Source organism: Schistocerca gregaria, chromosome 1 (assembly GCF_023897955.1).
Source record: "Schistocerca gregaria isolate iqSchGreg1 chromosome 1, iqSchGreg1.2, whole genome shotgun sequence".
Classification (NCBI taxonomy): domain Eukaryota; kingdom Metazoa; phylum Arthropoda; class Insecta; order Orthoptera; family Acrididae; genus Schistocerca; species Schistocerca gregaria.
Window position 1 is genome coordinate 730350139 of NC_064920.1, and position 14945 is coordinate 730365083.

At 45.2% G+C, this 14945-nt stretch overlaps 1 protein-coding gene across 1 annotated transcript in view; it reads left to right on the forward strand.

The window, feature by feature from the left end:
• LOC126267044 (protein SDA1 homolog) overlaps positions 1-14279 on the forward strand; it is a 173678-nt gene extending 159399 nt beyond the window's left edge. Inside the window, exon 20 of the mRNA XM_049971869.1 lies at positions 13636-14279. Coding sequence (XP_049827826.1) covers positions 13636-13680 — 45 coding nt within the window. The 3' untranslated portion in view covers positions 13681-14279. The remainder of the gene's footprint in view (positions 1-13635) is intronic.
• Positions 14280-14945: the final 666 nt, after the last annotated feature.

Sequence of the window (14945 nt, forward strand, 5' to 3'; positions counted from 1 at the left end):
TGGTCGTTGCTGAGGCTGGGTGGCGCCCGTGGGGAGGGCCCTTGGTCGGAGTAGGTGGCATCAGGGCGGATGACCCGCAATGAAGCGTGGTATATCATCTCTTGCTGGCGGCCAGCCGCCAGCAGTCTCTAAGCGTTCCAGGGCTCAATACAACGCAACTACATATGACCCTCAGACATCATGGAAGCAGATTGTACTGGTCCTCCATCGGTGGCAGCAGGTGACCCAGTGGCGTGATCTGCCTCCTCGGCCCCTTCACGCCTTTTTCGGACATGGACAAAGCGATACTCCAGTGGAACTGCAGCGCTTTTTTCCACCACCTTGCTGAGCTTCGCCAACTCATCAGCAGTCACCCTTTCCTCTGCATTGCCCTACAGGAAACTTGGTTTCCGGCAATGCGGACCCCTGCCCTACGTGGGTATCAGGGTTATTACAAGAACCGGGCAGCTTATGAGAGGGTATCTGGTGGAGTCTGCGTCTACATCCTTAACTCTGTCTACAGCGAGTGTGTACCTCATCACACACCTTTAGAGGCTGTCGCTGTAAGGATGTGGACGCCTCAGCCTATTACTGTCTGCAGTTTGTATCTTCCGCCAGATGGTGATGTCTCGCGCCATGTGTTGGCTGCATTGATAGCACAACTGCCTCCTCCTTTTGTGTTACTGGGCGACTTTAACGCCCATAACCCCCTGTGGGGTAGCGCCGCGATTACTGGCCGGGGTAGAGATGTCGAGACTCTTCTCTCGCAGCTTGACCTCTGCCTCTTAAACACGGGAGAGCCGACACATTTCAGCGTAGTCCATGGCACATTTTCAGCCATCGACCTTTCTATCTGCAGCCCCGGACTTTCACCATCCATCCACTGGAGTGTCCATGACGACTTATGTGGTAGTGACCATTTCCCCATCTTTCTGTCACTACCACAGCGTCACTCTTCTGAACGCCCCTCCAGATGGGCTCTGAATAAGGCTGATTGGGGCTTGTTCTCCTCTCTCGCCACTATCGAACCTCCTTCCCCTGACACCATTGATGCGGTGGTTCAGTCGGTCACCACCGGCATCGTTTCTGCGGCGGCATCTGCGATTCCCTGTTCATCCGGGTCCCCTCGGCGGAGGACTGTACCTTGGTGGGCGCCCGAGATCGCAGAGGCGATTAGAGATCGCCGGCGGGCTCTTCAACGCCATAAAGCGGCACCCGTCCTTGGAGAACCTCATCGTTTTTAAACAGCTCCGTGCCCGTGCCCGACGCCTTATTCGCCAACGGAAGCAGGAGTGCTGGGAACGGTATGTTTCCACCATTGGCGTCCGTACCTCTGCATCACATGTTTGGGCTAAGATTAGGCGACTCCATGGCTATCGGCCACCTGTCTCTGTCCCTGGGCTTTCGCTGAATGGAGTGGTGTGTACTGACTCCGACACGATTGCGGACCGGTTAGCAGCGCATTTTGCTCAGTGTTCCGCATCTACGAATTACCCACTGGCCTTATGCTCCCGGAAAGAGCGGTTGGAAAGTTGGAGGCTTTCCTTTCACACGCGCCACGCGGAGTCGTACAATGCTCCTTTCAGCGACTGGGAATTCCAGAGTGCCCTATCTGCTTGCCCTGATACGGCTCCTGGGCCAGACCGCATCCACAGCCAGATGCTGAAACACCTCCCTGTGAATTGCCAGCGACGCCTCCTAGATGTTTTCAACCGCGTCTGGGTTGAGGGTGTGTTCCCGTCTCAATGGCGAGAAAGCATCGTCCTCCCCGTGTTGAAACCTGGCAAGAACCCGCTGGAGGTGGACAGCTACCGCCCCATAAGCCTCACCAACGTTCTTTGCAAGTTGCTAGAACGTATGGTGAGCCGGAGGTTGAGTTGGCTCCTCGAGTCTCGAGGCCTTCTGGCTCCGTCTTCTGGTTCCGTAAAGGCCGCTCTGCCGTCGATAATCTGGTCTCCCTAGAGTCTGCCATCCGTACAGCCTTTGCACGCCACCAACATCTGGTTGCCGTCTTCTTCGACATGCGGAAGGCGTATGATACGACTTGGCGATATCACATCCTGGCCACACTTCATGGGTGGGGTCTTAGGGGCCCGCTCCCGATTTTTATTCAGAATTTTCTGTCGTCTCGTTCCTTCCGCGTGCAAGTTGCTGCGTCCCATAGTTCCACCGGGGTCCAGGAGAACGGGGTCCAACAGGGGTCTGTCCTCAGTGTCTCCCTGTTTTTAATTGCGATCAATGGGCTCGCTGAGGCGGTGGGATCGTCCATCGCAGCTTCGTTGTATGCAGACGACTTCTGCCTCTACTACAGCTCCGCTGGCATTGCAGTTGCTGAGCGCCAGCTGCAGGGCGCTATCCGCAAGGCGCAGTCATGGGCTGTAGCGCACGGCATCCAGTTTTCGGCCGCTAAGACCTGCGTCATGCATTTCTGCCGGCATCGCACGGTTCACCCTGAGCCACGCCTTTACCTTGACGGTGAACCTCTTGCTGTGGTAGAGACGCATCGGTTCTTGGGACTGGTATTTGATGCCCGGTTGACTTGGCTGCCTCATATTAGGCAGCTTAAACAAACATGCTGGCAGCATTTAAACGCTCTCCGTTGCCTTAGCCACACCGGATGGGGTGCCGATCGGTCCACCCTTCTCCGGCTGTATCAAGCGCTGATCCAGTCCCGCCTTGATTATGGGTGTGTGGCGTATGGTTCGGCATCGCCATCAGCGTTGCAATTGCTGGATCCCATCCATCACTGCGGGATCCGACTCGCCACAGGAGCATTTCGGACAAGCCCTGTTGACAGCTTACTTGTGGAGGCTGGTGTTCCTCCATTGCGGATCCGGCGCGACCGACTTCTGGCCGCTTATGCTGCCCACGTTTGTAGCTTGCCAGGGCATCCCAACTACCGTCTCCTGTTCCCGCACTCGATCGTCCATCTTCCAGACAGGCGGCCCCGGTCAGGGTGTACGATCGCGGTTCGCATCCGGGCTCTACTGTGTGGGATTGAGTTTTTTCCTCTCCCGCCTGTTTTCTGGGCCAATCTCCGTCTGCCCCCTTGGTGTGTGCGCCGACCATGCATTCGGCTGGATTTGGCACAGGGTCCGAAAGACTCGGTCCCTCCTCCGGCCCTCCGCCGCCGCTTTGTTTCTCTACTTGCCGAGTTTCCCGGATCTGCCGTGGCCTATACTGACGGTTCGATGGTCTCTGGTTGCACTGGTTACGCTCTTACTCTAGAGGATCATTGTGAGCAACGGTCGCTGGCACCCGGGAACAGTGTATACACTGCCGAGTTGGTTGCCATCTATCGCGCCCTAGAGTATATCCGCTCCCGCTCAGGTGAGTCCTTTTTCATCTGTAGTGACTCCCTGAGTGGTTTACGAGCTCTTGACCAGTGCTTTCCTCGTTCCCGTCTGGTGATTGCCATCCACGAGTCGCTCCATGCTCTCGCCCGTTGCGGCCGCTCCGTAGTCTTTGTTTGGACCCCAGGTCATGTCGGCATCCCGGGCAATGAGCGGGTTGACACGCTGGCTAAACAGGCAGTGAGTTCACCGGCTCTGGAACTCGGCCTTATGGAGTGTGATCTCCTGTCGCTTTTGCGCCAGAAAGTGCTTGGTGCCTGGGGTGACGAGTGGCGCACCCTGCCCACGCCCAACAAACTTCGGGCGGTGAAGGAGACGACCGATGTGTGGCGCTCCTCCATGCGGGCCTCTCGGAAGGACTCTGTCGTCCCCTGCCGGCCACACGTGGCTGACGCACGGCCATTTGTTGCGCCGGGAGGACCCACCGCTATGTCGCTGCGGGGCAGCTCTAACGGTGGTCCACATTTTGGTGGACTGCCCGCTTTTAACAGGACTCAGGCAGACGTTTGCGCTGCCTGCTACCCTCCCTGCCCTTTTATGTGATGACGTTGCTATGGCGGACCTCGTGTTGAGTTTTATTCGGGCAGGGGGTTTTTATCGTATGATTTGAGTGTTTGTCCTTTTATTTCCTGTATTGACTTGGGCCTTTGGCCTGTGGTTTTAAACTGTGGGTTTTAATGTCATTTGGTGGTTGGCTTTTCCTTATTTTCATGGTCGGCCAACCACCTTCACACTCGGTGTGATTTTAGTTCCGTTTGTCTGGTCTTTGTCTGTCTTTCTTGTATTGTGTCGTCCCTTGTCTCAGTTCTCCGTTTTTAACGACTGACAGTTTTTATTTCGTGTGATTTTATCGTGGAACAAGGGACCGATGACCTTAGCAGTCTGGTCCCTTCAATCCCACACCCAACCAACCAATCTGTAGATCTCATGGAGCAGGATCCTCCAGCATCTGTGCCCTGTAGCAGTGAGTCTTCAAAGGCTGTCACTCGCCAGCTGCAAAGCTCTGAGCTCTTGCATTTCTTTCTTGTCTGCTTTGACCTTCCCTCCAAGGACAGCATTCCATCTCTTGGGGGAGTCATGCTGCACAGCCAGGGTGATGTTCATAGTCAAACACCTCACTGAGCACCCAGCTGCAAGCTGTTGTAGTCCACATGTTTCTTCCCCCACTTTACCTTTTCCCTTTGTACTATTTATATCCCTCCATCATTCGGTGTCACCAGGGCGGACTTCCTCCAGCTTATTGGGCAGCTCCCTCACCTCTTTCTGCTGCTCAGTGACTTTAATGCACACCATCCCCTTTGGGGTTCTTCCAGAACCTGTCCAGGAGGTGCCCTTTTGGCTGACCTTCTCAATCAGCTTAATCTCAATTGTCTTAACATGGGAGCACCCACATTCCTTTCAGGCTCTATGCACACCTATTCCCATTTGGTTCTCTCTTTCTGGGCTGCCCGACTTGCTTGTCCTCTTGAGTGGTCTGTTCTCTCAGACACTTACTCGAGCAACTGTTTCCCGTGTTCTATCCTTTCCCTGACTCCTACACCACCTACAAGCACACCGAACTGGCAGCTTTCTAAGGCCGACTGGAGGCTTTACTCCTCTCTGGTGACCTTCAGCGAACATCATTTCCCCAATTGTGATGACCAGGTACAATATCTTACAAACGTTATCCTTACTACCACAGAATGTTCCATTCGTCACACTACCTCTTTACTGCACCATGTCCCTTGGTGGACTGAGGCATGCTACAACGCAGTTCGCGTGCAGAGACATGCTCTCCACATTTTTAGCTGTCATCCTACGATGGCAAACTGCATTTGTTATAAACAGTTTTGTGTATAGTGTCATTGCATTCTTTGGGGTAGCAAAAAGCTAGCTAAATTTCATTTACTAGTTCTCTTAACAGGTCCACTCCTTCTTCCGTCGTGTGGGCCAACCTCCAACAGCACTCTGGGGCCAAGGTCCATTCCCCAATTTCCAGCTCGTCCATAGCAGATGATGTCATAGTGGACCCTATTGCTATCTTGAACTCCTTGGGCTGCTATTTTGCAGAGATTTGGTGGTCCACCCACTATCAGCCTGTTGTCCTCTATCAGAACGAGTGGAGGAGGCTCAGGCGATACCCTTCTCTTCTCAGAATCATGAGTGCTACAACACTGCCTTTACTACGAGGGAGCTAGATCATTCTCTCACTTCATCCCAATCCTACAACCCAGAACTGGACAATGTGCACATTCAGATATTGCAGTACCTTTCTCTTGTGGGAAAGCGGGCAAGCATTTTCTCCATGATATCTGGGCAGAGGACTTGTTTCACACACACTGGCTTGAAGTCACTGTGATACCCATATCTAAGCCTTCTAGTTACCACCTCATTTCTCCTAGCAGCTGTGTTTGCAAGGTGATGGAATGTATCATTCATGCCTGGCTGGTATGGTGGCTCGAGACTTGCAATTTACTAACCACTGCAATATGCAGATTTCAAGTGTACCATTCTGCAGTTGACCATCGTGTCAGTTTGTCAACCCATGTCATGAATTGTTTTCTGTGGAAATACCAGACTGTGGTCATGGTTTTTGATCTGATGAAATCCCACAACACCTGCTGGAGGATTGGTATCCTCTGCACTCTCTACATGTGGGTCTTCCAAGGCTGCATGCCCCATTTCCATCAGGAATTTTTAAGAGTTTTAGGGGTACATGTAGGTTTTGCCATGTTGGACACATTTATCCCGGAAAATAGTGTGCCTCAGGGTTCCTGAGCATTGTTCTCTTTCTTATCACCATTAACCCACTTATGGCCTGTCTCCCGTTCGGCATCTTGGACTCTCTTTTTGTTGACGATTTTGCCTAATGCAGTTCTCCATGGACTTCTTTCCTTGAGTGGCATCTTCAGCATTCTCTCTTTCATCTTTGCTCGTGGAACATCCACAGTGGCTGTCATTTATCTGCTGACAAAACCATTTGTATGAATTTCTGACAGATCAGTTGGTTTCTCCCACCATTTCTACATCTTAGGCCAGTTGCTCTTCCATTCATTGAAATTACAAAATTCCTGGTGCTCAGGCTTGATAGGAAACTTTCTTGATCCTCCCGTGTGTCTTATCTGGCCACCTGCTGCATCTACATCAATCTGTCTTATGATCTCAATACAATCCACCATCGTGGCATTGGTGTGCCCACTTGTGCCTTTTACACTGGCCTAGTGGAGAATCTGTATGCAGAAGCTGCCGAACTACCACTGTCATACTGCCATGATTCTCTCCTCAGTAGATGTGCATGCCATTTGCTGCCATGTCTGACTATTTATCCTATGCCTCCTTTGATCACCAGTATGGGGAGCATCCCTCTTCTGTGTTACCTCCTGGAGTTCGCTTTCCTCTATTGCTCCAGCAGCTTAACTTCATGCTATCTTCCCAGTGGGTGTGAACCCTTTACCACCTTTGCTTCGTGCAGCGACCCACGTTCACCTTGGACTTCATTTGCTTCCTAAGAAAACTACTCCATCCTCGCTCTATTGCCGTAAGTTTCTTGACTGTTGCACAGAACTTGGTGATAGTACCTTTGTGTACACTGATGGCTCTCGGACTGACCGTGGTGCCAGGTATGCCATCATCATTGGCATCAACGATTTTCAGTATAGGATTCCGGAGCACTTCTCAGTATTTACAGCATAGCTCTTTGCCCTGTATCAGTGCACACAGTACATCTGGCAACACGAGCTTTTCAATTATGTCATCTGCTCTGACTCTCTCAGTACTTTGTGTGCTGTACTGCCACTCTGCTGTACTTCCACTCTTGGTGGAGCTGCTGTGATGTTTATGTGGGTCCCTGGTCACATCATTCTGATGGGAACCAAGACCGCTAACACTGCTGCCAAGGCTGCAGTCCTCATATCTCAGCCCGTTAGTTCTTCCATTCAATCTAATGATCTGTGTTGCTGTCTGTCAGCAGGTGGTGTCACTTTGGCATCACTGCAGTTCTTCCTGTTATGGGAACTATCTCTGGGGAATTAAATCTCTCCGAGAAGCTTGGGCAACCTCCTCTCGGCCCTCTCACCATGAGGAGATCATTTTAGCTTGGTTACGTACTGGGCACTTTTTTTTTTTAGCCATCCCCATTTGTTAAGTGGTGATCTGCAACTTTGTGCTCATTGGCCTCAACCCTTGACAGTTCACTGTTTCCTGTTTTTTAACCATTTACGTTCTTATTTATGTTTGCCATCTGATTTATCAGCCATTTTAACAAATGAAGCCCAGACTGACCACTGCATTTCACTTTGTATGCTTCATAGCAATATGTCAAAGGGCATTTAATTTTTAGTTCAGGACCTCCATTATTTGTCTGGCGTATTTTATGATCCTTTCTCCAAGTCCCTGTTTTTAGCTGTCTTTTCTTCTATTGATTGAGCTTAATGTGTAGTTGTTTTTAGCTCCTCATTCTTCTTCTTTTTCTATGGTTCTGACATGGACATGTATGACCCTTGTTGTTTTTGCACCCTAAAACAAACCAAACCAAATTAGCAACTCTCTGTTGTTGACCAGCAATATTGAATCAGTGAAGAAAGTGCAGATTGCCAGCCCAAAGGTGGTAGTAGTTGAGACAGCCTAAGAAGATCCCTGACGGCTCACAGCACTGTTGTCAGCTTTGACTTGTGAAGCACTAATGGCTGCGGGTGAAAACAGTAGCCACCTAAAGGGCTTTGACAACACTGAGACATTGCCATAGAGACATTTACAAAATCCCATTACAATACTGGCTGAGGTATCCGTGCAAAGCTGTTATGCGTAGTCCATTGCAACTGTCAGATATCACTTACCCCAGTTCCACTGTAGGTTGTTATTGTGAGGCACATAGTATACAGTAGCCTTCTTCTGGTAAGATGTCACATTGTTAGTCAGAATACACATGGTGTAGTGAGCATCTGTCCTGTATTAATTGAATCAGACACTGTGAGAGAGGAAAAGCCAGTCATCACTGCCTATTCCACAATTGTATTTTTGGTCCTGTGTTGAGCTTGGATCTGGCTCATTTCACACTCCATATGCATTGCTCCCTAACAAATTCATAAGCATTTTTTTTTTTTTTTCCATCACTGTGTTGCCTACACATAGGATGGTGATGGGTGCATATTGTATCAAAGATGATGTCTGGCTGAATCATAGTGTAACGTAGTAGAATTGTAATAAAATTTGATGACTGTCCTAGTTATAATAGATCACAACACTGCATTAATATTATACAAATGTATGAGATACTGTCCATGTTGGGCCGTTCCCCCACCGACCCCTCTTTTTAATTACTTGCTGGTGGCTTTGCACTGTACTGATATTGGACCATAAGTTGTTAGCTCTGGGATTGAATTACCGGTTAGTTTTAGGATTTTTTTTGTCACATTACATAAGTTTCACCTCTATCACTGTCTAACGTACATTAAAAAACTGAAGCTGCATCGTGATTTGGTGTCCTTATTACACAATAGTACGAAAATTGTAAGGCTATTTCATCTTCAGTAAAACCATATACTGGTGAACTATTCAGACTAGGAAAAATTAGTCAGAACTGATCATGTCAACTGCAATTTTTTTCTTTATTGTAGTAGAAAATGAGATGTCCACTCACTGCAAGAACATTTAAATTCATCTTTGTTATTGATAGACACATACAGTTATTGTAATTCTATGCATCAATATTACCACTATTTGTTCTGTGATACAAAAAGTTGAGGATTGCAGTAGTAAACAGTTTGCAAATTCCCATTCATCCTCATGATGTGACATACTTCATGATTCTTTGAGTTGTTGTTGCCATTTACAAATTGTGTTCATGTTTCCGTCGACAGCTCAGTACTTGATCGCTCATCTCACCAAGAGACTGAAATTGCAATAAAACAGATCAGTGCAGAAATAACTTTAGCACTGTTAATAATACTACGTGTCGGGGTGGTGCATATGTTCAAAGCATTTTTGTTTTGCATGTTGGTATTCTGGTTGCTATTGATTTATTTAGCGATTGTCACTTTTTATTTGTAGTTCACTGTTGCTATTTGAGTTTATGCATTGTTATTTTGTCATTTGGAAATAGTGATTGGAGCTGTGGACACTAGAAAATGGAGTTTCAAGGGGAGAAATCAGAACATTTCTGACATATTCCTCTGTCCGAGTTCAGTAGAGAGGTTACAGCAGTGTAAGCAACCAGAAACATTTACATCATGTTTGGGTATAATGCCTTTGCAAAGGTACTCCATGATAAGGTCCACCTGCATTCTCCTAGAATGGCAAATAACACTATACAGGAATTGGGTTGGGAAGTCATTCTGCACCCACCTTATTCACTTGATCTTGCACCCTCAGATTTTCACCTTCACGCTCTCTAACAAACAGTGTTCAAGGAACTTCCTTTACAGATGAAAATGCACTCCAAACATGACTCCATTAGTTCTTCACCTCAAAACCACATGATTTCAACAGTCGCGGAATCGAGAAGTTACCACAGCATTGGCACACTGTTGTAAATAGTGAAGGACAATATACTATTGATGACTAAATTCCCTGTTACTTGTATCTGTTATGTTTATTAAACTTATGGAAAAATGCTACAGACTCGTGCACCAACCCAGTACATGTGACGTGAGGTGGCCCTGACTAGTGATAGTGAAAGGGTTATGTGACGCTTTCATATTGTTAAAAAATTGTCATAGTAATTTTATTGTATGCTTCGTGCTAGGATGGTAATTAGTAACAAGGGCAAACGAGTTGGACCTTGGCACACCAGGAAATTGATAAAATCCTCTCAGGACATATCATGTGGCATGTGGTTAAATATCCATGAATCCACTAGTTTTGACCAAGTGCTCCTTAGTCATACTCAAGTGGTAACTCACAGTTGTGTAGTAAGCAGAGGTACAGGTGCTCAGTCCAGCATCTTATAAAGCTATGTTTCCATCCCGCATTTGCCGTACTAGCTTAAACTTTCCAACTGCCGGGTCCCATCCTGAGCTCAGCTGCTAACTGCCATGTTTATATATCTGATATTTTTATCTGTATAGCTTCTTTAATTATGCTGTCCCAGAAACCATTAGCCTTCTTCCTGTTTATAGAGGTGTTATTGAATGCAGTTTATGTCCATATAGCAATGCATGTTCCAGTACCACTGACTTCACCACATAGCATAGTTGCAGACACCTCTCATGTTTGGCATGCACAGTCCACCTGATGTAATAAAGTAAAAATGCAGAAAATAACATCTATTGACTCTTCATGCCCCCAGCTAAAATACTCCAATTCATGAGGTCTATGGAAGAAAGGAAAAAAAGTTTAGGCTGCAGAACACCCAACATTTACAAATACTGTGTGAGTGTGTACAGTGTAAGTGTGGGTGGACCATGCGCACAGTAGAATAGTACTGGATTGAATATGAGAGGTGTGTGCTATAAGCTATCTTTAGGTGTCAGCAGTAGGTGGACACACATTGCAAGATGGACATAAAATTACATTCAACAGCACCTCTGTGATCGTGAAGGCAGGTAGTTTCTTGGAAGTTGTAGTTAAAGAAGCATTACAATCAAAAATCTAGTAACACCAGCAATAATGGTACAATTTTGCAGTGTCTGTATTGTTCAGAAATAAGATGCAGTGTTCCTTCAGACATGCATTCAAGGCAACTGCAGCCGTTATGAAAAACATGAAATGTCTTTGCAGGTGTGGATATGAATAACCATCAGCTGTACTGTTCACAATAAGAGGGGAATCTTGGTTTGAGTCCTGGTCTTTCCATTATACAGCTGATGGTTGTCCAGATCCACAAGTGTTAATGCATTTGATGTATCAATAATGGTGGTTTGCAGCCGAGCATAAGGAATCTGGACATCGCCAAGTTAAAGCAGGCACAGCAGATAACGGACCGAAACATTGCTTTAAAATTAATCTCAAAATTAATGTGTTCCTGCTTTTTGTAGAATGTGTGCATTTGAATTTGACATAACCAAGGCAGTTTTCATGTCGTGTTTTATTGGGTTAGGCAGTGGATATGGGAGTACAACAACAGATGTTGTCAATATACAGGGTGATTCAAAAAGAATACCACAACTTTAGGAATTTAAAACTCTGCAACAACAAAAGGCTGAGCTAAGCACTATCTGTCAGCGAATTAAGGGAGCTATAAAGTTTCATTTAGTTGTACATTTGTTCGCTTGAGGTGCTGTGCCATTTCAGCCAATAAAGTTTTTGGTCCCTTTTTCTTCGAAGGTGCTACTGTAACTGGACTACAGTATCTGGAGATGTTAGAGAATTGGCTGTTCCCTCAGCTCGAACATGAAACACAACAATTCATATTTCAGCAGGATGGAGCGCCACCACATTGGCACTTACCTGTCCGTAACTACCTGAACATCAACTACCCGAGGCGATGGATCGGCCGCCATGCAGCCCGTGACAGAGTACTTCATCACTGGCGTCCAAGAAGCCCTGATCTTACCCCCTGCGATTTTTTCTTATGGGGGTATGTTAAGGATATGGTGTTTCGGCCACTTGTCCCAGCCACCATTGATGATTTGAAACGAGAAATAACAGCAGCTATCCAAACTGTTACGCCTGATATGCTACAGAGAGTGTGGAACGAGTTGGAGTATCGGGTTGATATTGCTCGAGTGTCTGGAGGGGGCCATATTGAACATCTCTGAACTTGTTTTTGAGTGAAAAAAAAACTTTTTTAAATACTCTTTGTAATGATGTATAACAGAAGGTTATATTATGTTTCTTTCATTAAATACACATTTTTAAAGGTGTGGTATTTTTTTGAATCACCCTGTATTTTAACCCATTGACCATAATGTGACTGCTGGCGGCTACAGCAGAAGACTCCATGGTGGACTCATTATTAGTGAACATGTTAATTAACAAATTGGATGAAAAGAAACATGAAAAGAAAAGAGCATCATTTCTATGTATAATAAGGTTGTTTATTATTGGGTTTGCAGTTTGCTAAGACAGGGGTGGGGGGGTGCGGGGGGGGGGGGCATAAACATCACAGAACTGTCCTAGGGATCTTGATAAAGACATAGCAAGTTTGATATCTGTGAAGAGTTTTTCCTTCATCACCTTCTTAAGTGTCTGTGATTGGTAACTTGCAACCAAGTGGAAATGTAGTTAACTGATAGAGAAATGTTTCTCTATATGCTAATGGGCCTTTTGATCCTGGGTCATTCCTAACACCGTTGTTCACAGAATATGTTAGGGAGAGTGTTCAAGTATCTAGCATATAAGAGTAACCTATCACAACTGCCTCTTTTATGTCTCCTGATCATTGTTGAGTGCTGCATCTCATTGTGCTTGCTTCTTTCCTGTTGTGGCTATAAAGGTTTTCCAGTAGCTAGCACAGAAAACTTATTTGGAAAACTTAGATTTTCCACCACATCCCTTAGCTATACAGATGCACAGAAAATGTATATGGTAATTTTCCATACATATTTTTGTAGTCTTTCAAAGATATTATTGAAATGGAGTGACAACAGCCAATGCTTCATCTATTCTGTTTTCCGCAATTGTCTTATACTGCATGTTCGGTCTCAAATATTCAAATTCAGTAACTTGCACACTATCCATGTAGACAGCACATATGGATTTGCTAAGTTGGTGTACAGTATAATTTAGCCATTGCATCATATCTAAAAAATATAGTATCTAGTATGTATTATAGCCATTGAGGCCAAAGGAGGAGGAACAGTATATAATACAATATTTCGTTCTTGACATCTGTCCTATGCTATTAAGGTTAAGATCTGAATCAATGGCTGAAAGTGAGGGGTAGATATACTTATGAGAAACCAGTGTCTGAGTGATTATGTCCATTTCTTGGGAAGGCCCAAGTTAATGTGAGCATGACTTGTCATAGCTTCTAGCAGTGTGCTTCATCTGTTCCCAGAGAATTACTTAGTTTCATTGGGCACATGTCCTTAATTTTAGTGAAAAGTGTGATACACATCTTGGTAAAGTGTTAGAATTAGTCAACAATATATTAAAAAAATAAGCACAACTTTCTCGAGTAGCAGAGCTATGCATCCAGTCCCACCCATTGTTTGACTTTTGAACAGGGGTCACAGTGTTGTACTCAGTGGTCTACTGAGTCAGTTGTAACAGTACTCAAATTTCCAAACATTCATAGCTGAGCTCTACAAGTTTCTGAGATGCTTTGTATAGAGATGTTCATAAATTATGGTGGTGTCGTAAGTTATTTAAATAATAGTGCTCAAAGAAGCAATGAATTTCATTTTGTAATGTATTACAATTTGTAATTGTTTCTTTTTTCCAGATTGCCCTACGAAACCATTTGCTGAAACTTAGGAAATTTAAGTAAAATAATAATGACTTACATCAGTGGACAGCTACGTGTAGTGCAGTGTTGCTGGGAGATTGATCAGAGAGGTTCACTTGTCAGCCAACTGTTCCATCAGTACATGTTGTTGTGAAAATCAATAATCCTCCAAAAGCTGCAAATGAGGATTACTTACAGTAGTTTCTAAGTGCTAATTTAGTGTTTGATATTCTGCCTTATAAGAGGACAACTTTTTACAATGAGTATCAGGAACTTGGGTGTGGTTGAAACTGTATTCGTTTCATCAGTTCCCTGCTTCTTTTCTTACCATTGACAATAAAACTCATTTGCTACAGAAGTACAAGAAGAGAGAGCTTACAAATTCCTTTGTTCGATTCGTTTATTGCAATTCACTCTGATCTTGAAAGATTGTCACCATCAATATTTGTGGAATGCGGACTAATGCTGTAAAATATTATCTTGTAATAAATGTGCAATCAGGATATAAGTTCCTTTCATCTGGTTGAGAAGAGTGTTTATATTTGCCCTTTGTAAATGTTTTCCATGTAGGCATACTGCACTTGTCTAAAGATTTTCTCTGTAATTATGATAAATATTATAAGAAACACTGAGAGACACTTCTTCTGCATTATTTATTTTTTGTGGCCCATATACTTCAATCAAATTAAGCTGAAAGATAGAAGGTGAATTGTGTGCATCATTGGATGGAAACATTCAACAGTGTATTCTAGCACAAATAACAAAATCTAGCACACTTTTTGCTTTAATTTTTTGCATTATCACAAATTCACTAAAAGGTTTCACATTAATAATAGTGAACCAGGAATAATACACATAAATACTACATACTGTCTAACACTGAAAACTATCAGCACTAATTTTTTAATCATAGATCACCCATTTTCACTTGAGAAATAAAGATACATAGGGCAAAACACTATTTGAGTTAATGAGAGTTGCATCAACATTCCAACCAACCCAAGAATGGAAATTCCTGGATAGAGCAATATGTAAAATAAAGGAAACACAGCCAATAACCTACAGTGGATTGATGTGTGGAGCGCAGTAACGTGTAGCAGGAAACAGCATTCACACTAATTTTCGAGCACCAGCTCCTTTTCCAGCAATAGTACACACACACACACACACACACACAGCCGCACGGTCTAAGGCACCTTGCCACAGTCGTGCGTCTCCCCCCCATCGGAGGTTCGAGTCCTCCCTCGGGCATGGGTATGTGGTGTGTGTTGTGCTTAGCGTAAGTTAGTTTCAGTTAGATTAAGTAG